The sequence below is a fragment of the Mesoplodon mirus genome, assembly GCF_964341445.2.
Source record: "Mesoplodon mirus genome assembly, chromosome: 18".
Classification (NCBI taxonomy): domain Eukaryota; kingdom Metazoa; phylum Chordata; class Mammalia; order Artiodactyla; family Ziphiidae; genus Mesoplodon; species Mesoplodon mirus.
In genome coordinates this window covers 44,565,567-44,593,437 of record NC_138994.1, presented here as the reverse complement: position 1 = coordinate 44,593,437, position 27,871 = coordinate 44,565,567, and the positions used below count along the sequence as shown (strand labels likewise).

General features: G+C 41.9%; 2 protein-coding genes across 3 annotated transcripts in view; both read right to left on the bottom strand.

Annotated features, from left to right (window-relative positions):
- Positions 1 to 21,609, bottom strand: part of LOC309794273 (myosin-8) — a gene marked incomplete at its 5' end in the record, with an annotated part of 77,338 nt that extends 55,729 nt beyond the window's left edge. Inside the window, 2 exons of one of the 2 annotated variants that reach the window (XM_082605528.1) lie at positions 21,163 to 21,306; positions 21,406 to 21,609. In XM_082605528.1, the coding sequence (XP_082461654.1) occupies positions 21,163 to 21,306; positions 21,406 to 21,609 (348 nt within the window). The remainder of the gene's footprint in view (positions 1 to 21,162; positions 21,307 to 21,405) is intronic. The other variant, XM_082605529.1, reaches the window with a different exon arrangement.
- LOC309794218 (myosin-1-like) lies at positions 874 to 20,838 on the bottom strand (the record flags this gene model as incomplete). The annotated part of the gene is given in 42 exon segments (XM_082605426.1): positions 874 to 1,026; positions 1,821 to 1,916; positions 2,021 to 2,122; positions 2,207 to 2,377; positions 2,468 to 2,593; positions 2,929 to 3,132; positions 3,219 to 3,527; positions 3,929 to 4,009; positions 4,012 to 4,055; positions 4,147 to 4,194; positions 4,197 to 4,311; positions 4,599 to 4,782; positions 5,525 to 5,631; positions 5,635 to 5,721; positions 5,884 to 6,002; positions 7,799 to 7,804; positions 7,807 to 7,924; positions 8,532 to 8,921; positions 9,008 to 9,098; positions 9,350 to 9,372; positions 9,376 to 9,443; positions 9,446 to 9,491; positions 9,574 to 9,750; positions 9,843 to 10,085; positions 12,219 to 12,474; positions 12,570 to 12,706; positions 12,795 to 12,918; positions 13,217 to 13,334; positions 13,414 to 13,501; positions 14,562 to 14,618; positions 14,620 to 14,627; positions 14,722 to 15,028; positions 15,826 to 15,996; positions 16,115 to 16,264; positions 16,355 to 16,473; positions 16,677 to 16,815; positions 16,969 to 17,072; positions 17,168 to 17,269; positions 17,923 to 17,986; positions 18,125 to 18,217; positions 18,300 to 18,408; positions 20,777 to 20,838. Coding segments are annotated over 42 exon segments (5,316 nt in total).
- Positions 21,610 to 27,871: the final 6,262 nt, after the last annotated feature.

Genomic DNA, 27,871 nt, shown 5'->3' with positions numbered 1-27,871 from the left:
CATTCAAAAAGCCTCCATAGTATTTCCAGGCTCTGGTCTTTCCTATCCTCCTTCATCCTCCACACTACTGCCAGAATTGTGTCAACTCTCCTCCTTGTGAAATTTGACCGGTTAGATACGTGTCCTAATTCTTTAGCCCTGCGTGTGAGGCTGAACCCCTCATAGTCAGGTCTTAGCTTCTGTCTCTGGCCTTCTCGGATGCCCTTTGCTCATGGAGCCTCTGCTTCAACTACTCTGAAATCTCATGCTTGTTTTCTCTTCTTAGAATGACCATCTCCTTTTCTCTTTCACATGATAACTATTTACTCATCCATCTCCCTTGAGCTAATTCCATCTCCCTTGAGAAACCTTTCTGGATTCCCCAGGTTCACATCTCACTCTATGTTAGTACCACACTTTGTTTTCATGCTTCTCTCAGAGTACACATATTGTACCAGCATCTGTTTGAATTGCTATCACTTGCTGGCTTGAGCTCTTCAAAAGCAGGGATGGTTGTCATATCCTTGGTGCCAATTTCTGTACAGACACGTTCTTGATACTCAATAAAATTGGTTGAATGGAATTGAGTATCCATTAACCACCTTTGCATCCTCTTAGAGCACTTCATTTCATTTGCCTTCTATGAAAGTTGGTTCCCTGACCACATTCGTTTTTTGTCATTATCTCTGACTGCACAAAGTAGGAGCATAACAAATGTTGAATAAATGAATTAGTTCAATAGCACTATTGAGCATGTAATTAAGAGACACATGCATTTTTAGACTGCAAAATTCTCTGCAGATTTATTTCCTTGACATTACAATGACATATGACAGTGACAAAGAACTTTACATTTTGTGCATTTCCTTGGTCACCTTTCAGCATTTGAATGAATTACTCTTCACTTATGACTTTTGTGTGAACCTCCCGGCTCTTCACCCGCCGCTTGTTGACCTGCGACTCGGCACTGTCAGCCCTTTCCTCGGCCTCTTGCAGCTCGTGCTGGATCTTGTGGAATTTGGCAAGGTCGACATTGGCTTGTTCCTCCTGAGAAAAGAAATGCATTTGAGAGAACAAGAAAATTTGACATTTTCTGATTCTTACTGCCTTTGTTACTAAGAGCAGCTATAGGATTTGCTTCATGAGTGAGAAAGCAAAAGGTTCTGTTCTTTGGTGATGTACCTGTTTGGGGTAGGGCATCCCACATATTCACCTTTGTGTTGGTGGGCTTACAACCCCTGTTCACTCTCTCGCACTTGACTCTCTTCCTGACAAAATTAAGATGCTACAGTGACAACAGGGATATCAAAGTAGCAGGAATTTGAATCAACCTTGTTTCTGTGAAACAAACTTTAAAAAGTAGGCACTGTGGTAGTATTGGGTGTGGAGAACCTTAAGGAAGGTTTTAGAATTAACAGGATGAGAAAGATAACTGCAGCCAAATGGAAAAGAAATGTTCTGAGGTCAATTCATCATGAATTTAAATAAGGCTTAGATTCAGAGTGCTCATTTGCACATCCCCTATGGGTGCTGGGAATTGCTGGGAGTAGAGTGTTCTAGTTAGGGAGGGAGGTGGGTTGTAACCAAGGGACATCTCTACACTGCCTTGTCTGGAAAACTGCTAGAGGTCTCAGAAGAAATGAACCTGAATCTCTAAGGCTCCAATAATTAGTGGTAAGATTTTTTTCATTCTAAATAAATACTCATTTTCAAACCTAATTTTGTATTCCCAATTTTGTGTTCTTTGCCTTAATGCAAGCCTCTTAAATTCTATGAGCTTTAGTCTCCACAAATCCTGGCCCTGCTCCTGAACCTTTCTCTGTCACTGGGGAGGTACTTACAGCCTCTTCAGCTTGTCTCTTATAAGCTTTAACTTTGGTTTGTAATTTGTTCACCAAGTCCTGTAGCCTGAGGACATTCTTTCGGTCCTCCTCAGTCTGGAATGAAAGAGGTAGCAAATAGTGTCATTGTTTGAAAACAACTCATTTTTTATTTTCTTGAAAGCAGTAGGCTTGAATTATGTGGAAGGGCTGGTCACCTAGTAAGTAAGTTCCTTCACTCTTTTCTCATGTTTCCGAAGACCCTTGACAGCCTCAACATTGCGCTTCTGTTCATTTTCAACCTCATTTTCAAGCTCCCTCACCTGGAAGAGGACAAAGGTGTTTAGCCACTTGGCTGTAACTAGCAGCATGAACAGGCTGGGAATTGAACAGACTGGGAGACCCACCCTGGCCTCCAGCTTCTGGATCTGCTTCTTCCCGCCCTTCAGGGCCAGCTGCTCAGCCTCGTCCAGGCGGTGCTGCAGGTCCTTCACCGTCTGCTCCAGGTTCTTCTTCATCCGCTCCAGGTGGGCGCTGGTGTCCTGCTCCTTCTTCAGCTCCTCGGCCATCATGGCTGCCTAATTAGCAGTAAAACAAAACCAGTAGAGAGAGCTGAGACAGCCCATCAAGATTCTAACTTGACCACCCCCGTGTGGTCCTCTGCTCACGTCAGTGATGGCCTTCTTGGCCTTCTCTTCTGCATTGCGAGCCTCTTGGATAATGTCCTCCATCTCTCCCTGGATTTGGGAGATGTCTGTCTCCAGCTTCTTTTTCGTGTTGATCAGGCTGGTGTTCTGGTTAAAATATCAAATTTGGAAATACTAAGTACATGAGAGCAAAATTATAATGTCCAATGTTCTAATGAACCCACAAACTAATTAATTAAGGTAACTAATTAGTATCCCTTCTCGTTCCATAAATTATCTGAGTTGACAGTATACTTTTACAAGACAGTCAACTCTGAATGTCATAGTTCATATAAACAAAAATATTGTTAATCCAAAGATATTACATATTTTAAACTTTAACCTCCATAAAACATTATGAATAAATTTTTAGATAGTACTAAGATTTGAGCAAGAATTTCATTTTCAGTCCACTGTATTTTTGACTTTTATGTTATACTCACCTGGGTGTGCAGGAGCTGGACGCGCTCGCTGGCGTCCAGGAGCTCCTGCTCTGCCATCTTCCTGCTCCTCTCCGTCTGCTCCAGGGTGGCCCGCAGCTCCTCGATCTCGGCCTGCAGCAGGGTGGCTCTGCGCTCCACGATCGCCAGCTGCTCCTTCAGGTCCTCTTGGCCCCGGAGAGCATCATCCAGGTGGAGCTGGGTATCCTGTGGAAGAACGATCATTGAGACACCTTGTTCTCAGGGCTGCAGTCACCCCAACCGCCCTGGGACCATCTCCTGAGCCCATTTACCTTGAGGATGGCTTGAGTGTTCCTGTAGTTCTTCAGGGCCTCAGCAGCCGTGCGGTTGGCGTGGTTCAGCTGGATTTCCATTTCGTTGAGGTCTCCCTCCATCTTCTTCTTGAGCCTGATGGCATCATTTCTGCTCCTGATCTCAGCATCCAGCGTGCTCTGCATGGACTCCACGACTCTAATGTGGTTCCTCTTCAGCTGGTCAATTTCCTCATCCTTTTCAGCAATTTTCCTGTCAACTTCAGACTTGACTTGGTTCAGCTCCAGCTGGATGCGCAGGATCTTTCCCTCCTCGTGTTCAAGAGATGCCTTAATGACAGCAAGGGGTGACATTAACAGGGAACGGAAGTGCATAGTATTTTAGAGATAGGAATTAGTTCCTACCTTTGTGCTACTATAAAGCATCTTTATTCCATTGTTACAGAAATTTCTGCAGTGTGTTGTTGTTGGTTTTGTATAATTCTGTCTCCCCAGCTAGCTAATGCCCATGGGGGCAGGGCCCCTAACTTATTCGTCTTTGTTTTCTCGGTGTCTAGCACACAGTTCCTGATGTCCAGTTATGTTAGTTGTATGCATGGTCAATTTTCCATCCTCATATTTATTACCCAGAGTAAAAATTATTTTTCTTTTCTCTTGATTCACCTATTCTTGCATGTATTAGATCTTAATTCCTCTCAAAATGGTTTTAGAGTCTACAATAAAATGTCTACCTCTGCCTCTTCTAAAGCAGCCTGAATTTCAGACTTTTCTTGTTCCACTTGTTTCTTTATTTTCTCCAGTTCATTTATATACATTTCCCTCCTTCTGCAATCTGCTCAGTGAGGTCAGAAATCTCCTCTGTTCATGAAAAAATTTTTTAAAAAATTCAGTCAGTGAGGGAAAACATTCTTTCAAATCTTTTGTTGAAGAAAAGGTAAAATGTACTCACGCTGCAAATTCTTGTTTTCCTGCTTCAAGGTTTCAAGTTGGTTAAGGCTTCCTCATAAGCATTCTTAACCTTGAACAGCTTTCTGCTGAGGGCGTGGGACTCCTTCTGGGAAGCTTCAAGTTCAGCATGAGTTTCTTCATACTTCTGTTTCCATTCTGATAGGACCTGAGGGGCAAGGAATGGTCAAGAAATTGGGTGGAGAAAGTTTGATGGGATGAAAACCATTTATTCTGGCAACTTTCAAACAGAGTTGAGATGATGGGGGACTGAAAAATAATTATGAATGAGAAGAGTAGAAAGCACAGGAGCCCCCCCTCCTCCCCACCTACTCATGGAGCTGGAGCTGCTGAGAACAGCCCTCAGCTCAGATGGTTTGAATAGGCACATGGAAGGTGGGAGGCTGTCCTTAATCACATGTTGAATGCTGAGACAGAAACTGGTGCAGAAATTACCTTATCGAAGTTCCTTTGCTTTTTGTCCAGGGCTGCACAGGCGGCATTTGTCCTCTCCACATCAATCATGAGGTCCTTGACCTCATTCTGGAGCCGCTGCTTGGTCTTCTCAAGGGAAGCGCATTTGGCATTCACAGCTTCTACGTGTTCCTCGGCATCTTTCAGACGCTGGGCCAGCTTCTTCCTAAAAAGTGAAATAAGGACAATAGAAGTGAATGGTCACTCAGAAACTCTTCTAAGGCATCCATCAAAACATTATAATTCCTATCTGGCTCTACATTATTCACAGAATAAATGACTAGATCTCTGCTGAAACTTTCTCTTGAATTAGCAGGTCCCTTCCTTAAACTTTCTGTTGAATAAGATTCTCCCTCTTAAGTTCAGTCTTGAACTTTTGATTGCATTGAATATTTAGACCTTTAATAACAATATGTGTTATTTCTTATTACAGAGCTTAGTGTCTACATTTTAGTCTTTAACACTGTATTCTTTTTTCCTCTACAAATAACCATGTTTTTACATCTCAAAAGGAGGAGCTGTGCTTTAAAGTCTGATTATTTTTCTCCTACATATCTGTCACCCTGGACCGATTTTTCCATTAATGGCTAAGAGGGAGGAGCAGCACGGGAGAGTATAATTGACTCTTATTCTATCTACACCTGTATGGATAGGATGATGTCAGAAGTTCTCCTTTTAAAAAATAATCATTCAGCTTCCTCTTGCCTTCTTCCTTCTACCCTCTAACTTAATTTCTTTCCCTAGACAACCTAGAGTATTTGTTTTTCTGGCTTAGGTTTATGTCATGCATGATTTTTCGTAGGTTTTTATTTGGGGAGCAATGGACATTTGCCCGTGTGGTATTTAATATCAGGTGCACTTTGATTGTTAACAGAGCTATTTTCATTTTAGGTAATTCTAGAACATACTTGGCCTCCTCCAACTCCTCTGTGCGCCGGATGGCATCCGTCTCATATTTGGTCCTCCGCTGGGCAACCTCACTGTTGGCCTTGGACATTGACCTCTGCAGCTCAGCTTAGGCTTCCTGCTCTTCCTCATACTGTTCCTGTAGCAGGTCACAGTCTTGGTGGGCTGACTGCAGGGCGTGGGCCAGGGCACTCTTGGCCTGAGAACATAGAGATTGGTGACTTAATTTTATATCTTTAAAGTGATGTTTAGGCCCTAAGCTCCTGTAGGCCAGCAGAAGAAAATCTGTAGAAGTAAGCAGAAAACAATCTCAAAAGCAAGGATAATGACAGAAACAACAACAGCTGTAAGTAGGGCTAACCTTTATCTCCTCTTCAAGCTGCCTTTTCAGCTCTTCTGTCTGTTGTGTGAATGCTTGTTTGCCCCTCAAGAGCTGAGAAACTAATGAGTCCTTTTCATCTAGCTGGTGTGAGTATTCACCTATAAAGATCAAGAACCAGAAAACTCAACCTTACTTTGGAAATTAAAGCTCTAAATTACAAACTGGAGCAGGGAAGGGAGCTGGGTCTGAAACATGATGGAGAGTGTGGATTTTAGCAAACCACCAATTTCCACTTCAACCCTGGTGAGGACATCTATGTGAAAATGAGAAGTAGGGAAGACTTTGAGGCAGATTACGTGCTTCTGAACAACACAAAAGATTTGGGGAGATATTTCAAATTATTTGATCACAGTAGAAATTGGTGAAGAAATATGTGAAAAAAAATGTAAATCAAGCCAACAAAAAGCATTCCAGTGTTTTTTGTGTAAGGCAACAGTGTTGTACTAGTTTACCTTTCACTGAAACTTGATTGAAACAGAATTCTTTGGAAAATAGGAGACTTTGAGCAGTTCCCTCTGAAATGATGTTTGAAGGAAAATCCTGGAAGAATTTTTATATTAAGAAACAATCAAGTGTCTTTCCACCCCAAGAACGAGTTGGTTTGTGGATAACTAATCAGTTCTTAAACTAAGTGGCATTTAAATTTGTCTCCCATTCTTTAAGCACCATAATTCAGAAAATACACTCTATAGTTGACCCTCGAACAATCGGGGTTAGGGGTTTCGACCCTCTGCACGGTTGCAAATCCGGTTATAACTTTACAGTCAGCCCTCTTTTTTCACATCCATGGATTCAACCAACTGTGGATCATCTAGTACTGTAGTGTGTTTTTATAGAAAAAAAATCACGTATAAGTGGGCCCACACTGTTCAAACCTATGTTGTTCAAGGGTCAACTGTATTATGTTAAAAAAAGAGAAAACACTTTCAGCACCATTTTTGAACTGGTTACCTGGAAGCCTTATCTCTTTAACATTTAATAAGAATCACAGCTTTCATTTTTTTTTTCATACCACTAAATTACTAGGAATAAACATGTAATGAGGAAAAGAAACTACAGGGAACATTCTGATTATTTGTGAATACAGTTTTTCTTTTTCATAAAGTGTACTTATCAACTGTATAACAATAATAAAAGCCTTACTTGAGCTTTGTTCTAGAAAGAACAATATTTGAATGAATATGAAAGAGTAAAGTGGTTCTCCAACAATTTGATCTACCTATTACATTAGTGGTCCAAATGACCCACAAAACAATTTCCATCTTATTACCTCTCACTTGGGGAGGAGAACTTTGGTAGAAAGTTGGACAAGTTCATAGGGGGAGGAGTAAATGCAGAGACCCTCCAATTTGGATAATCAAAACTCTGTGTACCTCATTTGAATGCTCCTGGCTGGATTGTGGTCCTGAATATTTCCCTACTTAACTGTGGTGCTACCGGCAATTGGCAAGACTTCAGGGAAAAGACTGGAGTAAGCGTTCTTGGACATGTAATTTCATCACTACCCTAATCCGACATCTTTAAAATGGGGATAACATTACACAGACTAATGAGGGTAAAAAAGTAATTAACTTGTGGAAGCACTTTGAAAAGCAAAAGTAAATACTGTCAGGATACACTTTTTTATTAGATAACTTTTAGATTAGAGTGAAATCTGCTTTAAAGTGTTAAAAAATAAGAGAGCCTGGGTCTCTATTTAAAAGAAAACAAACCCAAAACCAAAAAGACAGAAAGGAAGAAAGTAGTCCATGCTGGTGGTCAATAAGGTGTTCATATGAGCGGCACCTTCCAGGGAGGTCATATGTGAGCTCAAATAACTCAGTGTAGAGTTTTTCAGCAACTGGATAGCCAAGATAAATTTATCATTCAAGGTCAACACTGGTAGATGGCCCACCTGACCTGTCTGCAGACGTGCCCTCTGAGCCGTCAGGTCATTGATCAGCTGCTGCTGCTCTTCCTCCTTTGTCTTAAGTTCACTCACTTGGTCTTCTAGAGCACGGCACATCTTTTCAAGGTTCCCCTGCATTCAAAAAGTGGTAAACGGCATCTTAAGCAAGTATTTGGACCATAGAAATTTGCAGTAATCTAAGCATTCCATAGGAGCTGCAGTACTCATTTATTTTGAGAATAAACTACCTTTACAAAAAAAAAAACAACAACAACTGAGGCCTTAGTTTGTGATGGAAAGAGTAACAAGACACATAGTCTAAACCTACTGCCATGAAATTGCTTTGAGAAACTAAGCCTTTACTCACTTGGCTTATCTGTGATATGAGAATAGTGGTACTTGATGACTCAGCTCATGAAACTTCTTTGAGAAGCAGATTATGTATTTGTGCTTAAGGGAAAAACAAAAAGCCTAATCAAGGTGAGGTGTTTTAAAAATTGCAAAATACATCATTGAATTGTATTTTTTATTGGAAAGAACTTGAGTTTTCAGGATGCATATTCTTTGGGGACAGCTCTTCTCCTGTAAAGAGGGAGCACTTGGCCCCATCACATGGGAGTTGCCCTTCCTGCGACCAGCCTCCTGCCATAGTCTCCTCCTGCCAGTTACTAGTGATTCTTGAAAGGCTCACTCACACCTGTCCTACAGAAATCTCTTAAGACTTAAATCATGATTGTACCTTGGCTTTGGAGACCGTCTCCATGTTGCTAGCAAGGTCATCAATCTCCATCTTCAGCTCACTCTTCTCCTTCTCCAGCTTCTGCTTGACCCTCTGCAGGTTGTCAGTCTGCTCCCCCAGCTCGGCCACACTGTCCGCCTGCTTCTTCCTCAGCGCGGCCGCCGTGGCCTCGTGCTGCAGGGTGGCCTCCTCCAGGTCCCGGCGCAGCCTCAGGAACTCGGCCTCCCGCTTCTTGTTGAGCTCTGTCTGGGTGGATGTGACGCCGCCCGCCTCCTCCAGCCGCTCGCTGATCTCCTCCAGCTCCCGGGAGAGGTCCAAGCGCTGCTTCTCTGCTTTGGCGCGGGAGGCCCGCTCCGCCTCGATCTCCTCCTCCAGCTCCTCGGTGCGGGCCTGGCAGTGGGGAAAAGCTCAACGTTAGCTCCTTTGTGTTACTATTTTGTCATGTTGAATGAAACTGATGGAAATCATGGACTTACCTGTAACTCCTTGATCTTCTTCTGCAGTTGAATGCCAAGTGCTTGTTCATCTTCAGTCTTGCTTTGCAGGCTGCTCATTTCAAACTCTTTCCTGTTAGGAGAGCAGCACATTAGCTCATACTCTGTCCTCTTGCCAGTCTTCTTCTCTGTGTGTAACTGAACGTTTTTGTATTGCTGGTGTTGAGGAAGTGCTAAGTGCATGTTTTACAAGTCAGTACTGTACCATATTCATTAAATACAAAAGTTAAAGATGTCCTTATTTGTTTTTTTCTGTGTGCTGTGAAGTAATATTTTTGAGATCCAGACAACGAGCAGGTTACAACTGAATTCTCTCATACTCACTTTTTGAGTTTTTCATCAAGTTGCTACTTATCATTTTCTATATCCATTGAGGATTCTTGGGCCAATTTTAGGTCACCCTCCAGCTTCCTCTTGGCTCTAAGTCCATGCACAGTTTCTTTTCTTGTTCCAGAGATCCTTCAAGCTAAATATAAATAATGTTGAGTCATAAGGATTGCTTAGCTTCCCTTTGAAGAAAATGATTTCCTTGATAATCCTAGACTTACGTCATCCACTTGCTGCCCTAGCTTGGTTTTAGCTTTGGTCAGGGTGTTCACTTTGTCCTCTTCTGCCTGCAGGTCATCCAGGGTCTGCTGGTGTGCCTCCTGGAGGGCCTTCTTTTCCCTAGTCAGCTTAGCTATGACTTCGTCCAGGCCTGCCATCTCTTCTGTGAGGTTTTTCACCTAGAAAGGTTAAGGAAGAGATTATCTCTGCTCTAAAGCAGCTTAGTTAGATGGCAGAGTCTCTATGTGCTGTATACAAATATATTTCATACCTTGTTCTCTGTGGCATGTTTCTCCTTCTCAATCTTGGCCAGTGTCAGCTCAAGGTCATCTATGTCTTTCTTCAGTTCTGAACATTCATCCTCCAATTTCTTCTTCTTGGCCGTCAGCTCAGCATTGATCTCTTCCTCATCTTCAGCTCTCTTAGTCACCTCCTTGATCTTTGCCTCGAGCTGGATTTTGGTTTTGATCAGCTGGTCACATCTGTCTTTTGCATCAGCCAAGCTAGCTGCTTCCTGAGAAGGGACAGTAGACACTTTTAGATCTTGTTCTGTGGCCATGTTCAGATTTTATTAAGATTTTGAAACCAAGCAAATAAATTGTGCTTTAAAGCTTTAGGTTAATTTTTATTAGCTTTACATCATTTAGGAAATATTTATTGGGCACTCCACTTATGGCACTGGAGATTTTTAAAAAGAATTTGTCATAATTCCTGATGAATTTATAATAAAATTAGACTTATTAATGATGGGGTTCAGGATACACTATCCCAAAGTATGGTACCTTGGTATAATGAATATCTTAAGCTAAAGGAGTTTGAGAAAAGAGCAGAAATAGGAAGCCCACCCTGACCCATTCCCCTCACTGTTCTTCCCTGAAACAGTTCATAAAACTTCCATGTGGAAGTTCCCCTCCCTGTACTGGGAGGAAAGAAGACATTCTTATCACAAGAGGTGGGGAATTTAGGACTGAGAAGGCTGTATAAACAAACCTTGTTAAACTAACCCTTATCTTCCTAGTTATTTCTTCATCACTTACTACCCCAGTCCAGACCCCTTTGTCTTGTCAATTCTTCACATATTTATCATTTCTTTGTCTAAAGGGTATAACAGCTCCATGCTCTGGTCACTTCTTTAGATCTTTATTCTCTTGTGAAGGCTCCCATATACACATAAAAATTAAATAAAATTTGTTTGTTTTTCTCCTGTCAATCTATCTTTGTCAGTTTAATTTTCAGACCCAGCCAAGGAACCCTAAGAGGGTCAAGGAAATTTTTTTACTCCCCTGCGTGATAACCTGTGTTTAATGTGTTGGTATATAATTTCAGTTAGTTTTCTTTATTTAATATTATTTTCCCGAAAAGTTTAGTATATGGAAAGCAAAGAAAATGGTTGGGTGTTTAGCAGAAAAGTGAATTAAAGGGAAAGACACATGCTACAGTGACAGAGTGGGTGGAATTAATGGGAGCATGCGGAAGAACTAAGGGGAACGGAACATTTTAGAAGGTGGTGCTAGAGAAGTAGCAAGCATGTTTCTCAGGAGAAGAAATAGGAGTTTGAATATAAACCCTCTGAGGGCAGGGACTATGTCTCTTGCTCAAAGTTGTATCCCTAATGCTTGGAACTTCATGAAATATTTATTAAATGGGTAGTTGATAGAGTAATGTTGAAAAGAAGTCATATTATTCTGAGAAGAGTATACTTAGATCAGTTATACTGATTATACTTGGATCATATTATACTGAGAGAAATAAACTTCCATACAATTATCTCTTGATTCTTGACAGTGTGATGAACCCCTCCTCAATTTGGAAAACCTTTGTCTCCATAAACCATAAGGAAAGTCACAGTGCCAGCCTAGGTATTTATAATTCATTTTTCTTTAATTTTTCTAGTTATGTGTCTAAAACCTGTGTGCCCACTGGAACCAGTGCAGATTCCCTTCTGAATTCAGAGAACTAGAGAGTAGCTTTTAATGTTTCTGTTGTTGATTTCAGTGGTGGCAGCTGAAATTTTCTTGTCATTTGGGTCACAGAAATGGGTTAGACAGTGGTGTTGATCAAATATTTCTTCTCAAGCCTCTGGATATTTCTTGGGACATCAAAACAAGAACATCAGTACTATTTTTCATGCTTTGCCTCATTGACACTATTTATAGAAAGTATTGCCGTTATCTTTGCAATGATCTTATTCTTTCAGGTCCTAGAGACTTTCTAAAGATATAGTTGAGAGGGAAATTGCCAGGGGACCATAGATTTTAAAATTCAGAATATGGGTTTCGAGTTGATACATTCTCATCATAAAGTCTCCTCGCTCTACACTGTCAACAGTGTTCTTTCTTCACTGCTCTTATTTGTATTTTTCAGCAGGGAGAATCTTAGGGAACAAAGATCACTTTCTTTACTGCCCATATTTTGCTAGGAGAAACAACAGGGGAAATGAAAAATGCTTTTATTTTTCCCTTCTCAACAGAAAGGAATCCTACCACAGAGCTTTTTAGTAATATTGTATATGAAATTTTATGGAACATTCTGAATTAAGAAAGATTGATAATCAGTCCCTTAATAAGGTGGAATTTAGACTCTCCCCTAGCAACTGCTGAATTGAAATTTTAGCATCAGATTGCAAGCAATGGCTTCTGATACTCACAGATTGAACCTGGAGCTGCAGGTCATTTTTCTCTTGCATCAGAGTTACTATTTTCTCTTCAAGTTCTTTCCATTTTGCCTCTGACTTGGCTACCTCTTCTTTGGTCTGCTCAAATCCTTCGTTCATGGTGGCCGTCTCCTTCCCAGTCTCTGCACTCTTGAGGAGGGGCTTGATTTTGAAATACAGCTTCATCCAGGGCCAGTCTTTCACATGCATGAAAACACGACTATTGTACTGCATACAGAAGATGGACTCTCTGTGATAGGAACAGAAATGTTCAAAGTCAGGTATAACAGGAAACAGAATTAAAAGGCCTAGGCTGATGGGGTTTAGTAACATTTCCTATTTTACCTCCCCTCCACCATCTTCTGGTACTCCACTCTTGCCAAGAACCCTCTGCACCTGGCCTGGGTTCGAGTAATCAGCTGGGCCAGCTTGTCATCTCGCATCTCCTCTAGGAGCCCCAGAAGGCCAGCTTTGAAAAAGACCTGTGCATGGGCAGAGTTGCAGATCAGAAACTTTCCATAGGCTCCAAAGGGACAGGCATAGTGTCTGGTGGGCCTTAGAGACTATTACCTTGGTGTGACCAAATTTATACTGGGTGTGGTCAACGTCGATGGACGCAAGGAGCTTCTCAGAAGCCTTCTTGCTGTCAGTGAATTGTCCTTCAGGGATTGCACTTGCATTTAATATCTTGTATCTGTTTGAGCCAAACAAATAAATGATAGAGCCGTTGTCACCAACAAGAAGTCTTCCTGCCTTATTATAGAAACAACTTAACTGTTGGGTAGTCTAACACAGATAAACAAGTGATCATATCTATCTCTTTATCTAGCCTTTGTATATTCAAAGGGTGTCAAACTTTTGGTATATCAATACAGAGTCTGTTAAATTTGTTGCTCTTCAATTTTAATAGAAGTTATAAAGGATAGGATTATTTCATTGAAAAATGAAATAACAAGAACCTTGTAAAATAATTCACAGTGAGAAAGTCTGACCTCTGTTTGAAGTCTGCATACAGGATTCTGCTTGGGAACCCCTTCCTGCAGATGCGGATGCCCTCCAGCACACGGTTACACCTCAGCTGGTTCAGGACAAGCTCATGATCCATGGCCCCTAAAAAGAGATACATTTTCCATAATAGTCTAATGAGAAGTCACACTAGAGCTTGTCTGGATATCAGAAGTGTTCTTACCAGGGGTTTTGGTTTCACTGGGGATGATGCACCGTACAAAGTGGGGGTGAGTGCTCCTCAGGCTGGTCATCAGCTTACTCAAATTCTCCTGTGGAGCCATGTGAATATTTGGTTAAAAATGCACTATTTTTGTACATTCATATTTATAGACATAATTATCATGATCCATGATACTGTTTTAATTTCAGTGATTAGTATCCAGATTGAATTTGCAGAGGGTTATCTCTGGAAATATCTCTATTTTCCCTATCTTTGTGCATTATAAACTCGCTGTTGAAGTGGTTATTCATTCCTGTTGAATTTCCTAGCATATGTTATAAAGTTACGGCATTTTAACACATGGAAATACTCTACCCATAATCTTTTGCCTAGATAATATGGTCCAATTTACAAAAAACTCAAAATCTTCTTCCAGCTCTCCCATTTCTTTCTTTACCCAACTTTCAATTGTATCTGCTTCTCTAGCACATGCTTATTCCTTATCATTACATAGCTGTGTCTTCCTGCTGGTTTCATAGAAAGGGGCCTTTTAATGCCTTGTTCTGCAAATTGGCAGAAAACGGATAGCCATATTGCAAATGTGAGAGGTTTTCCACCCTATGGAAATCCTGATTTTTCAGAATAACTAGAACTTCAGTTATTACAGATAAGATTGTCAAAAGATAAGTACGTTTTCCTTAAAAAGCTATTTCTTATCACACCTGATTTCTTATTTTCTTCTTTAGATCAGCCTCCAAATCCTACCACTATTTTTCTATCCTCACCTTTCAGAATCTACTCATTTCAGTTTTACGCCAATATACACCTAAGCACCTACCCCATTTGGACGTTCCCAAAGAAAATCTCATGTTTTGCTTAATCTTCTCCCAGAAGAAGCTTTTAAGTGTCAAATGACCTTATTTCCCAGCCCCAATATTGAATTTTACCGTCTCATACTGACTCTGACCTCCTGGCACCTGTGTCTCCTATACACTGAGCTATCTCTTCCAAGCTACCCCACGCCTTCCTGCGAGAGTCAGTGCTGCTGACCTGTCTCCTGGAGCCACATTTAGTTCTAGAATCCTTGCACGATTATTTACCCTTCCCCACATAGTAAAGTAAAATTTAACTTCCTGAGCCTAATTAGAGAGAGAAAGTGAAGTTTGTACCCTGAAGACAGCTGACACGGTCTGGAAAGAGGAACCCTTCTTCTTGCCGCCTTGCACCGCCACCCTCTAAGGGGAAGAAAAATCACAAGCACTCATAGTACAGGCTTTCTCTGCCTCAGCTTTATACATTAAGTAAAAGATTAATTCTGTTGATAATTACCTGCTTCAGATGTTTCCTCAGAGAAAAGGAAAGCTAGAATCTTCACTGCGGAATTCTGGTACAGCCCGACCACCGTCTCGTTCAGGGGGTCCTTGTTCTTGTCCAACCAGCCAGTAATGTTGTAGTCCACGGTGCTGGTGTAGTGCACCAGGGAGAAGTGGGCCTCAGCCCTGCCTTTAACCACCTTGGGCTTCTGGAAGTAGGCAGACTTTCCAAGATGCTGGTCATACAGCTTGTTCTTGAAGGAGGTGTCTGTGGCCTTGGGGAACATGCACTCCTCTTCCAGGATGGAGAAGATGCCCATAGGCTGAGAGAATGAAAAGAAACATGGCACTTGAATTTTGTCTGCCTGTAGAAATAATGTGGAACACAATGATCCTATTTGAGTAAATTCATCATTTCATTCTTTACAGTTAGTGAAAACTCATTTCTTTGCTCAGAAGTTGTTAAATCACAAATATTTTTATCAGATACCTATCAAGATCCGGGTGTGGTGTTGGGCTCCGGGATATGATGGAGAGTAAGATAAACAAGGAAGGAGTTCTGGTGGAGTTTGTGTCTTTGCCCCAAAGGCCTTAGAGCAATATTTCTCCAGGTGTGACTTGCAGATGGGTTGTGTCAGAAGTACTTGGTAAAAATGCAGATATTCCAAGGCTCCACCTCACACTTACCCAAAAGTATTTCTAGGAGTGAGATTAGGGAAATGTGCAGTTTTACTAAAAGTACTTGTGGCAAGTCTTTGACACAACTGAGAGCCTCTTCTTTAAAGCACTAGAAATTCCAATTTCAAATGCCAGCAGTGATGACTCCAAGGCTGACAAAGAAATAAGAAGTAAAACATACTCTCCTCAGAGCTCTTTTATAAGGAAAGATGGCTTAAGTATCAGGCTTGCATTGCACACTGTGGGGAAATGTAGAGTTCTGGACTCTCTAGAAAAGATTCAGTCTCCTTTTACCAGAATACCTACCTTGGAGTTGGCAAAGGAATTTTCCTGATTTTAGTTACAAGTAGAAATCTCTTACCAGAGTATACAGTGAATGTTATGATTTTCTTTTAAATATGGGTCAGCAGTGTGATCTGTGATCTGAGAAAGGGAAGAGAACCTTCTCGATGAGCTCAATGCAGGCGGCCAGGTCCATCCCAAAGTCGATGAACTCCCACTCGATGCCCTCCTTCTTGTACTCCTCCTGCTCCAGCACGAACATGTGGTGGTTGAAGAACTGCTGCAGCTTCTCGTTGGTGAAGTTGATGCACAGCTGCTCTAGGCTGTTGAACTGGGTATTTCGAATACCAAAGAGTTTGAGTGAGTTTGGAAGATCCAGTGGAGACTCAGCAAAGCAGACACAAAGTGGAAGGGTGCTTTGAGGCTTGTCATTGATGCAAACAACTCACATCAAAGATCTCAAAGCCAGCGATGTCCAAGACCCCAGTGAAGTACGGCCTGGGCTGCTTGGTGTCCAGCTGCTGGTTGATGCGGGTGACCATCCACAGGAACATCTTCTCGTAGATGGATTTGGTCAGAGCGCCCACTGCATTGTACACCTTCATAGGCAGAGTAATGATCGTTGCTGTTATTAAAGACGTGTCCTGAAGGCCTGGAAAGAGTGAGATTCACAGAGGTTGTGCCATTACCTGCTGCACAGTCTGGACTTTGGTGACATACTCATTGCCGACCTTGACCCTGGGGTAGCAGAGGGTTTGGAGCAGGTCAGCAGAGTTCAGACCCTGGAGAGAGGCAGCTTTGTCAGCAACTGCAGAGACACAGTTCAAACATCCAACATGACCTACCATGACCCCACCATTCCTAGAGGCAGAGTAAGGAATGAATCATTACTATGTGGGGTTAAATTTGTATGTGGCCATCAGATGCTCAGGTGCAAAGGAGACATGAGTTTGGAGTGGGCTTATTTGCCTCTATTCTCTCATTTAACCCAGATGGAGGTTCATTTGGTACCTTCGGTGCCATCTGGCTCTGCTTGCTCCTCACGCTGCTTTTGCTTAGATTTCAAGTTCCCATAATGCATTACTGCCCCCATGAGCTTGTAGATGGACACTTTTTCATCAGAAGAGAAGCCCAGGATGTCAGTGGCGCTCTACCAGGAGAGGTGAGAGGGCAGAATTAGGGCACAAGACACTAACTTATTTAGAAGAACTTATACTGTGTCCTTATTCACACCTACAGCAGGTTGTCGTTGTCATTTCCATACACAATGACTTATTTTTAAAAAACTGCATGTGTAACTGACGTCTGTGGCCATCAGCTCTTCTCGGTCATCAGTGCTAGGGACTGTGATCTCCCCTTGACTGACCAAGGCATAGTCATATGGGTTGGTGGTGATCATGAGCATTTCTGGGTGCATAGAATTCAGGGTGTATGTTTTACATTAGAAGGTGTGCTAATAAAAACATTGGCTTCTAACTTAATAAATTTAAGCTCTTTCATACCAATTAGTTCTGGCTTCTTGTTAGACATGATCTGGTAAAAAAAAATATGGTAGCCTCTTTCTGCCTTTAGCTGGAAAGTGACTCTAGACTTCTCCAGAAGATCTGCAATGGAAAGTAGACATTGGATTAGAGGGAAAAATGATAAAGTTCCTGGAATGATTTTGGAACTTGGGGTCATAAGCTAAATCTCACTGGCCCCATGAGATTTCAGCTGAATGGTCCCGTGAGGTATCACATATTACGTCTCTACCACTGCGGTTGCTCTTGCCACCTCTAGAAGGAAACTGAAGTTGCCTGGCTCAAGACATATTCATTTCTCATACAGAAGATTCTTGACATTTCAAATATAATTGATTCTTGATAGCCTCTTCCTCCTCAGGGTCTCTTCTTGCTTTATAACAGGGGTTACTAAGAGCAACATTTATCAAGGCTCACACTAGGAAGAAATCACATACGCTAAACCCAAGTTATAAACCCCCAGTCTTAGTTTTTTCTTAGAAAAATTGGAAATTTCTTCTGAGGCTGGCATCCTTCAGATAAGCCCAGCAACTCCTGGCAGTTTCTAGAGCACCGTTGGCTCCTGACTGAAGTGGGTGAAGCACCCTGTGGGCTCTGGTTAAGACTGGCATTACCCGCAGGCATGTTTGGCAGTGACTGGTGTTTCACAGGCTCCAGGCTCAGCAGGAGCTGTAAGATGTTCCTCCCAACCATCATTTGTCATTCTTGGATTCTATTTAGGAGGTCCTGTTACTCACATGTTTCAATATCAGCAGAAGCCAGTCTCCCCGTGGTACCGAAGTGGATCCTGATGAATTTACCCTTGCAAGTGAAAAAGATGATGTTACATACAAAACTGTTAGCACACGAGTAAAAAGAGATTGAGTTAATAACTCAGACAGCCTTCTCTGGCATTTGAGAGGACACCTGAGAAAACCCTTCTGTGAACCACAGACTTAAAAAGCGAGAGGAGTTGTCATTCCTCACGGTCTTGCCGTTGCCAAAGGCCTCCAGCAGGGGGTTGGCACTGATGATTTGATCTTCCAGTGTCCCCTGCAAAGGTAAGGGCAGTCCTCACATGTGGGGCTCGGGAGTTTCTTTCTTGACAGCTTGGATCCTGACGTGGCAATCAGACCCACCTGCATTTTGCTTCCTCCTTCCTCTTGTCCCCAGTGACTGCAATTGTTGCAAAGTACTGAATGACACGCTTCGTGTTCACAGTCTTCCCAGCCCCAGATTCTCCGCTGTCAAGCAGTGATCAAATATGTGTGAGAAATTAAGCTCTGTGACAAAGGAAACTACTTCCTCCATTAGCATTTACTGTCTTACACGCCTGTCTTTATATGTCCTTGTCAGAGTCCCCTAGCTCTTTCTCTTCAGGCCACATTTAGCCCATATTATTTCTGTTGCTTTGCACTGATAAGCATCTGAGATAGTCGATCATTAATCATATAGCACTTATTTCTTGAGTGCTTAAAATGTGTCAGGCTCTCTTCTAGGTGCTGAGGCCGGGCCTCAGGGGTCCAAGAAGCAGCTCCTCAAGCACTACGTAGTAAATGAAACAATTAGTAAAAAACTCTCTGAAGCAATGCATGTGTTCTTCAGCTTCCTTAGACTAAAGATATTCCCAAGTTAGGTCTTTGAAGGAATAGACATTCCTCAAGTAGGCCTTGAAAATGAACCACTGGGAACATTCTCAAACTGCCCAAACTTCAGAAGGTGTGTGTGCTCACTGTCCAGTACTGGGTTCTGGCCATGTGTGGACATGGTGTTTTATATCTCCTAATCCCTGGAAAGCTCTGGAACTTTTAAGACTGGACTAGCAAACGATGTAATTTGCAACATTGTTATTTTATATTTGGATGCAGTCTGAGCCCTATAATAAGTGATAGCAATAGTTAGTTCCAGGCTGATTATGCCATTGCTTTAGTATGGGGCATGAACTAATTTCTTCTTTTGGATTGTGATTTTCCCAGTGAAAATAAAATAGAAATAAGTATCAGAATAATAATACATACATGATTAAGATAGACTGATTCTCTCGATCTAGAAGAAAGACAGTGGACAATCAGCGTATCTACTAGTTACACAAACAAAACTTTCTATAGGGAAACACTGAGGGCATTGGGTGTCAGTGTCATATTCAGTGGGGTTTTTCCTTATATTATTGTGAAGTTACACGTGGTGTTGTCATTATGTCTCTTAAGTTGGGGAAGAGAAACATTAAAATGTGTCATAGTTTAAACTCCTTATGCCCCACAGGAAGTGTGTCCTTCTGGTTTAAAAGAAAGAGCATCCTTTCCAGAGACACATTCCCTAATTGTCATCTATAGGTTCCAGTGGCCTGCTCTTTGCTAATGAATGCATATAACTGAAAAATGCTCACTATGCTAAGGATTTGGACTGTATTTCATAGTTCAAAATAGTGTTAATCAGGCCAAAATTGAGATTTAGTTTCTAAATGGTTCAAGTACACACACACAGACACGCACACGCACACACATCTCTGTCTCAAGGTCCCAGACTGCAGCCCTAATTCTTTTTTTTTTTTTAATTAGTTTCTGCTTTATAACAAAGTGAATCAGTCATACACATACATCGTTCCCACATCCCTTCCCTCATGCATCTCCCTCCCTCCCACCCTCCCCATCCCACCCCTCCAGGCGGTCACAAAGCACCGAGCTGATCTCCCTGTGCCATGCGGCCGCTTCCCACCATCTATCTACCCCACGTTTGGTAGTGTATATATGTCCATGCCTCTCTTTCGCTTTGTCACAGCTTACCCTTCCCCCTCCCCATATCCTCAAGTCCATTCTCAAGTAGGTCTGTGTCTTTATTCCCGTTTTACCCCTAGGTTCTTCATGCCATTTTTTTTTTTAAATTCTGTATATGTGTGTTAGCATACGGTATTTGTCTTTCTCTTTCTGACTTACTTCACTCTGTATGACAGACTCTAGGTCTATCCACCTCATTACAAATAGCTCAGTTTCGTTTCTTTTTATGGCTGAGTAATATTCCATTGTATATATGTGCCACATCTTCTTTATCCATTCATCCGATGATGGACACTTAGGTTGTTTCCAGCTCCGGGCTATTGTGAATAGAGCTGCAATGAACATTTTGCAGCCCTAATTCTGATCAGCCTCCCAAAAGCATGTTATTGGGTCAAAGAAAGATCAGGTAAGAGAGGGTGCCTCAATCAGAATAAAGTCCTTTTAAGGGGGTACAGTGACAACTTCCTTTTGAATGCAGTAGTCCCCGAATACCATTTTCATTCAGAGAGAGGCTGTTATCTCTGAAATGGGTTCTGATGACTTTAAAGACGTAACAATACTTCTTAAAGTATCTAATTCAAAATCAACAAGAAACCTAGGTATTAAAATGATTGAGCATATATTTTTCATTTCTATTCAGACAATACTATTCAGCTGTTAATTTAACCTTTTTTGTGACTTAAATATATAAAATCATGTATGTCTAAGCAAGGAGACTGTAAACAAACTTATTAGGGTTGGAGTAGTAGCGTAGTCTGGTAAAATCGTGGAGGTAGAATCAGGAGAACTGAGTTTTAATCCCCACTTGACAATGTGTACCTCTCTGTGCTTTAGTTACCTCTTGTGTGCAACTAGGGGGTTGGATTTGAGTATTTCTAAAGGTCTTTTTAACTTTTCCATTTTGTGATTATAGGTGGTGAAATAATTTGTATGAAAAACAGTCAAGCCACTCACCAGTCAGCATGAACTGACAGGCATTGTCAGAGGTGGAGAAGATGTGGGGCGGGGCCTCCTGCTGTTTTTTGCCTCTGTAGGCAGCCACCACCTCTGGGTTGTACACTGGCAGCCACTTGTAGGGGTTGACGGTGACACAGAAGAGGCCTCAGTAGGTCTGCACCGTAAAGGAAAAAAAGGAATATAATTATTTCATGGGGACCTTCATAACATACTATTTTTCAAAATATTAACCACCTGCATGAGCAGAGGCCGTGAGAACAAACTCACGTAGATCATCCAGGCTGCGTAACGCTCTTTGAGGTTGTACAGCACTGCTGGCTCGTGCAGGTGGGGCGTCATGACCATGTCCTCGACCTTGTCAAATTTGGGAGGGTTCATGGGGAAGACTTGGTCTTCTTTCACAGTTACTGTCTGTCAAGTCAAGTAAGAGAAGCCAGGTCGACAAAGGAGTGTCAGCTCCCCTAACTGGCAGTGGGGCCCAGTCTAATCCCCTCCAGATGTTTTACTCACAGCTCCAGCTTCGGTCTTGGCTGTCACCTTCCCTCCTTCTCTACTCTGCACGGTTGCTTTCACAAAGGACTCCTTAGGGTCTACCACGAAGATTGAGGACTTGGCATCAAAAGACCTATTCTGGGCCTCCATACGCTCCTTTTCAGGCATTCGGAGGTAAGGAGCAGCCTCCCCAAAAATGGCCATCTCAGCGTCGGAACTCATGGCTGTGGGTTATTGATGGCAGCCAAATCAAAGACACTGCCTGGCAGAGGAAGTACAGATGTTATAGAAAATCAGCAACTGGGCCATTCGATTCATGTTTTAAAAAACCACAACATTATTCCTTGACAAGTTGAGCACTAGCATCTTTTTGGGTATGGTCAACTCCCTGGCTTGGCTGGAGGTGAAATGTCAGTCTCCGTGTTCTGTGCCAGTGGTGATAGATACTTATTCTTGCAGTTGGAAAGAGACCGTTGTTTCTGGCTCATCTACTGTATGATATTGTAGCTCCTTTCTCTGTTTCGTTTGCATATTTTTTAAACAACTTTTTTGGAGTATAATTGCTTCACAATGGTGTGTTAGTTTCTGCCCTACAACAAAGTGAATCAGCCATGCACACACATCTGTTCCCATATCCCTTCCCTCTTACGTCTCCCTCCCTCCCACCCACCCTCCCTATCCCACCCCTCCAGGTGGTCACAAAGCACCGAGCTGATCTCCCTGTGCTATGCAGCTGCTTCCCATTAGCTATCTACTTTACGTTTGGTAGTGTATATGTGTCCATGCCTCTCTCTCGCTTTGTCACAGCTTACCCTTCCCCCTCCCCATATCCTCAAGTCCATTCTCAAGTAGGTCTGTGTCTTTATTCCTGTTTTACCCCTAGGTTCTTCATGGCATTTTCTTTTCTTAAATTCTATATATATGTGTTAGCATACGGTATTTGTCTTTCTCTTTCTGACTTACTTCACTCTGTATGACAGACTCTAGGTCTATCCACCTCATTACAAATAGCTCAATTTCGTTTCTTTTTATGGCTGAGTAATATTCAATTGTATATATGTGCCACATCTTCTTTATCCATTCATCCAATGATGGACACTTAGGTTGTTTCCATCTCCGGGCTATTGTAAATAGAGCTGCAATGAACATTTTGGTACATGTCTCTTTTTGAATTATGGTTTTCTCAGGGTATATGCCCAGTAGTGGGATTGCTGGGTCATATGGTAGTTCTATTTGTAGTTTTTTAACGAACCTCCATACTGTTCTCCATAGTGGCTGTACCAATTCACATTCCCACCAGCAGTGCAAGAGTGTTCCCTTTTCTCCACACCCTCTCCAGCATTTATTGTTTCTAGAATTTTTGATGATGGCCATTCTGACTGGTCTGAGATGATATCTCATTGTAGTTTTGATTTGCATGTCTCTAATGATTAATGATGTTGAGCATTCTTTCATGTGTTTGTTGGCAGTCTGTATATCTTCTTCGGAGAAATGTCTATTTAGGTCTTTTGCCCATTTTTGGATTGGGTTGTTTGTTTTTTTTGTTACTGAGCTGCATGAGCCTCCTATCATCAGCTTATACAGAACGCCATGCTAAGATGACTGCAGGACTTCTCCAGCTCTTTCACTTGTAGTTCTTATCTTCCAGTGGGATTATAAGCACCTTGCAGACAGGGAGTGTTTTCCTTCTGCAACACCCTTCACACCTCTTAGAACACATGCTGGGTGTGGGGAAGGACCAAAGTTGGCTTTATAAATTAAAACATCAATAGAAATAGGTTGCTAAAGTTATAGGAACTATTTAGTACCTGGTGAAAACCTTTTCATTATAGATTTGGGATTTACAAGGACTGCCTGATAAAGGAAAGCAGAAATGTGAGGAGCCTTGTTTTGCATTGTTTAGTTAAAAATATCCTATTTTACATTAACTTCTCTTGTTCCTGTGTCATAATTTTGACAAACTCAGTTTCTTCACCTGTCTTTAATATTTCTCAAAGGCATTATAAAATGTTATTACCTATGTTTTCTTGCTTTATTACTAGTATTCTCATAAAAATTTCAGAAAACTTTTTCTTTTCAAGATCTGTCTCCTGCCACTTTAACATTCATCAATCCTGTGAATAATGATCATATATAAACTATTTTATAATAAAGATCTTTTTTTTAACATCTCTATTAGAGTATAATTGCCTTACAATGGTGTGTTAGTTTCTGCTGTATAACAAAGTCAATCAGCTATACATATACATATATCCCCGTATCCCCTCCCTCTTGCATCTCCCTCCCACCCTCCCTATCCCACACCCCGAGGTGGTCACAAAGGACCGAGCTGATCTCCCTGTGCGATGCGGCTGCTTCCCACTAGCTATCTATTTTACATTTGGTAGTGTATATATGTCCATGCCACTCTCTCACTTCGTCTCAGCTTACCCTTCCCCCTCCCCGTGTCCTCAAGTCCATTCTCTACGTCTGCGTCTTTATTCCTGTCCTGCCCCTAGGTTCTTCAGAACCATTGTTTTTTTGTTTTTTTAGATTCCATATATATGTGTTAGCATACGGTATTTGTTTTCCTCTTTCTGACTTACTTCACTCTGTGTGACAGACTCTAGGTCCATCCACCTGACTACAAATAACTCAATTTCGTTTCTTTTTATGGCTGAGTAATATTTCATTGTATATATGTGCCACATCTTCTTTATCCATTCATCTGTCGATGGACACTTAGGTTGCTTCCATGTCCTGGCTATTGTAAACAGTGCTGCTGTGAACATTGGGGTGCATGTCTCTTTTTGAATTATGGTTTTCTCAGGGTATATGCCCAGTAGTGGGATTGCTGGGTCAATGGTAGTTCTATTTTTAGTTTTTTAAGGAACCTACATACTGTTTAAAAAGATATCTTTTCAAGGAAAACTCAAAAGCACTTGGGTAATCTTCTCAACATTTTTCTATTCAAACTACAGTGATTTGGATAGCACAATTAAAATCCTTTATGTTGCTAAAAATGCTCACATTTTTCATATTATATTTTTTTAAATGTCCATTTTACAGAGTGTGAAACAATATGGAGGTTTCAGCCACTTTTCCAAGGCAAGGATTCAATCCATTCTATTAATCCATTTAGACAGCATCTCAAGGTTTTTTATATTATATACAGTGGTGAGTAAAAGCTGTGTATAGGAAATTTATTGGTTTGGCCAAAAAGTTTGTTCAGGCTTTTCCATTAAGATGTTATGGGGGGGCCTCCCTGGTGGCGCAGTGGTTGAGAGTCCGCCTGCCGATGCAGGGGATGCGGGTTCGTGCCCCGGTCTGGGAGGATCCCATATGCCGCGGAGCGGCTGGGCCCGTGAGCCATGGCCGCTGAGCCTGCGCGTCCGGAGCCTGTGCTCCGCAACGGGAGAGGCCACAGCAGTGAGAGGCCCGCGTACGGAAAAAAAAAAAAAAAAAAGATGTTATGGGGGCTTCCCTGGTGACGCAGTGGTTGAGAATCTGCCTGCCAGTTCAGGGGACACGGGTTCGAGCCCTGGTCTGGGAAGATCCCACATGCCGCAGAGCAACTGGGCCCGTGAGCCACAACTACTGAGCCTGTGCGTCTGGAGCCTGTGCTCTGCAGCAAGAGAGGCCGCGATAGTGAGAGGCCCGCGCACCGCGATGAAGAGCGGCCCCCGCTCACCGCAACTAGAGAAAGCCCTCGCACAGAAACGAAGACCCAACACAGCCAAAAAAAAAAAAAAAAAGTTACGGAAAAAAACCCGAACGAACTTTTTGGCCAATGCAATACATTCTCTGTAAATGAACAGTAACACTGTAAAATTTTGTATTGCATGTTGTAATTCACTTATTTAAAATACAATCTGCAATGCTGGAAATGGAAAAAATTGTATCTAAAAACTCCTAAAGATTCTGAGAAAGCGTTCCATTTATTGCAAAAGATATAAATTAATGAGAACCAGTTTCTAAAGTCTCCCTCAGAGTTTTTCAAGGGAAGCATGAACAGCCCTGAAATTGAAATGCTTTTATTTTATAACCTCCACCCCCCGCTGCCCCCGACCACTCTCCAAGCCACTGCAGATTTCTTGCTCCGTGCGAGGAATGAGAAAAATTAGTATCTTACCTTAGAGATGCAACCTTGAAGTGGGTCAGAACTGTAAGAAAATGAGCAAATTTCTTCTTATTAAATGCTAACAATTCCCAGTAATAGCATGAAGGATTATGAATTGAGAAGCAGGAAATGACTGGAACACCAAAACATCTAATTAAAATTGCCACGTAGTAAGTTGGTAATTCCTTGGAAGGGCTGCCATGGGCAATGTGGGCCAGGATGTGTGGCATGCGTGTGGGCAGCCAGGCATCCCTGTTGGCCCTTCAGACAGAGCCCTGTCCTCACACACGCTTACCTTGAAGCTTTATGAGGAGAGAGAAATCATACTCATTCCAAGGGTACTTTTATAGGGTCAGATATGGAAAGCACGTAGCTTCCTCCTCTTTCTTAAATCATATTTGGCAAAACGTGTTTTTGGCAATGAAGGTCTCCCAAGTATAATTCCCCTCATATTAAAGATGTTTGGATATAATTAGAAATATTTCCTCTCACATTGGGTTAAGTGTATAAATCAATCTACTATAAATAATTTGAGTTGTTGGCAACCTGGAAGTGACTGCCTATGGAATAATGTAAGGTGGTGTTTCAAAGACAGCTATGATATGTGTTCCCTGAACTTTGTTGCCTGCTGCTCTTGTGTTTCACTGAATTGCCCATGTGTAGTCTTTTCAACTGCCCGCACAATTGCAGATATTATACTAGGGAGGAAAGTTTCTGCTCTTTACCAGAGTGTCAGAAAAAGATTGTTAGTTTCTCCCAAGAAACCATGATTTTTTTCCCCCATTTATTGTACTTTTTCAAGGATGCTCGGAAATTTATTTTAAAACTTTCTTCATGAAGAGCAGCCAAAGATAGACAGCTTCTTTCGTTTCCTTCAGTCAGTCACCTCTGATTCATTGTCAAATAATTCCACGGCTTCGCTGAGCTGGGTTGTCCTGCTTCTTTCACTTTTGTTTTCTAAATGTAAGTTGCTTGTGAAATCTCTTTTCCTCTATGAAACTCAACATAGGAACAAACTAGAAAACAGGGTGTTTCTCTGTCTAATTATGCAGCATCTGTGACTTCTCCATCAGTTATCCATGGTATATATCTCACATTTTGCTTACGAACAATGCCTGCACATTATTTTCTATTCTGATGTTTAATTTAAAAATATATTTGTTTTATTGTCTCTGTGGTCTTGCATCTCTTATGTCAGCATTGTCTCTCTAAGACTGAGACAAAATTTGCTTAATATACCCTGTATTGCAACCATTCATGTATTATTGTACTTGTATGTCAGTTGATTTAATGGAAAGAGGCTGCCTTCTGAAAGCAGATATCTGGAGATACTGTTTGTAATGGTCACAGGATTTTATTGCTGTAAGGGCCTATCTAATCCATATTCCTCACTTCACTAATAAAGTAACTGAGATTCAAAGAACAGAAGAGAGTTCACAAATCACACAGCAGTGTAAACCTTGGTCACCTGACTTGCAGTCCAGTGTGCTTGCTGGCAACACTCTTCTACCTCAGTAGGTTAAAGCCATCAGGAAGGGTCTTCCAGGAAACATGCATCTGAGAGGGGCTTTCCTAGCCAATTCTTAACCTGCTTTGCAACCACAGGTACATCATTTTATTTTCTTAGACACTTTCTTTATCAGGCATCTGCAAAATGTCACGGTGTTCTCAGAAAGAGAACATTTTAATAATGCTCTCAATAGGATTTGATGGGAATTTTAAGACAGCCTTTTGACTGCTCTGGATAGATTCTCCAGTAAGTAGAGAATAGATGTTGGTTTTGGTTATTACTGCCAAGTTCTGAGGCACCTAAGCATTTACAGGTGACGTGGGAACGCAGTGAAGGGGGCCAGTGCAGCGAGGAGCGATTCCACACCCTTCCTAAGGCCAGTGTGAATCCAAATTATCTGTGAACCTACTTCCACACATCTAATTAAGTCATTCTCTTGCAGGGCCATTTAAACCAATATACTCTTGCTTTCTATCCAGATGGGAAGTCACCATTCAGTTTTTCCTTTACACTGTCCAGGAAGGCTATTTTTTTGGCTATGCATCGCAACTAAATCCAGCTTAAAAAATCTTGTTTCTCGGGCTTCCCTGGTGGCGCAGTGGTTAAGAATCCGCCTGCCAATGCAGGGGACACGGGTTCAGGCCCTGATCTGGGAAGATCCCACATGCCGCAGAGCAACTAAGCCCATGTGCCACAACTACTGAGACTGTGCTCTAGAGCCTGTGAGCCACAACTACTGAGCCTGTGAGCCACAACTACTGAAGCCCGCATGCCTAGAGCCTGTGCTTTGCAACAAGAGAAGCCACCACGATGAGAAGCCCATGCACTGCAACGAAGAGTAACCCCCGCTCGCTACAAGTAGAGAAAGCCTGCGT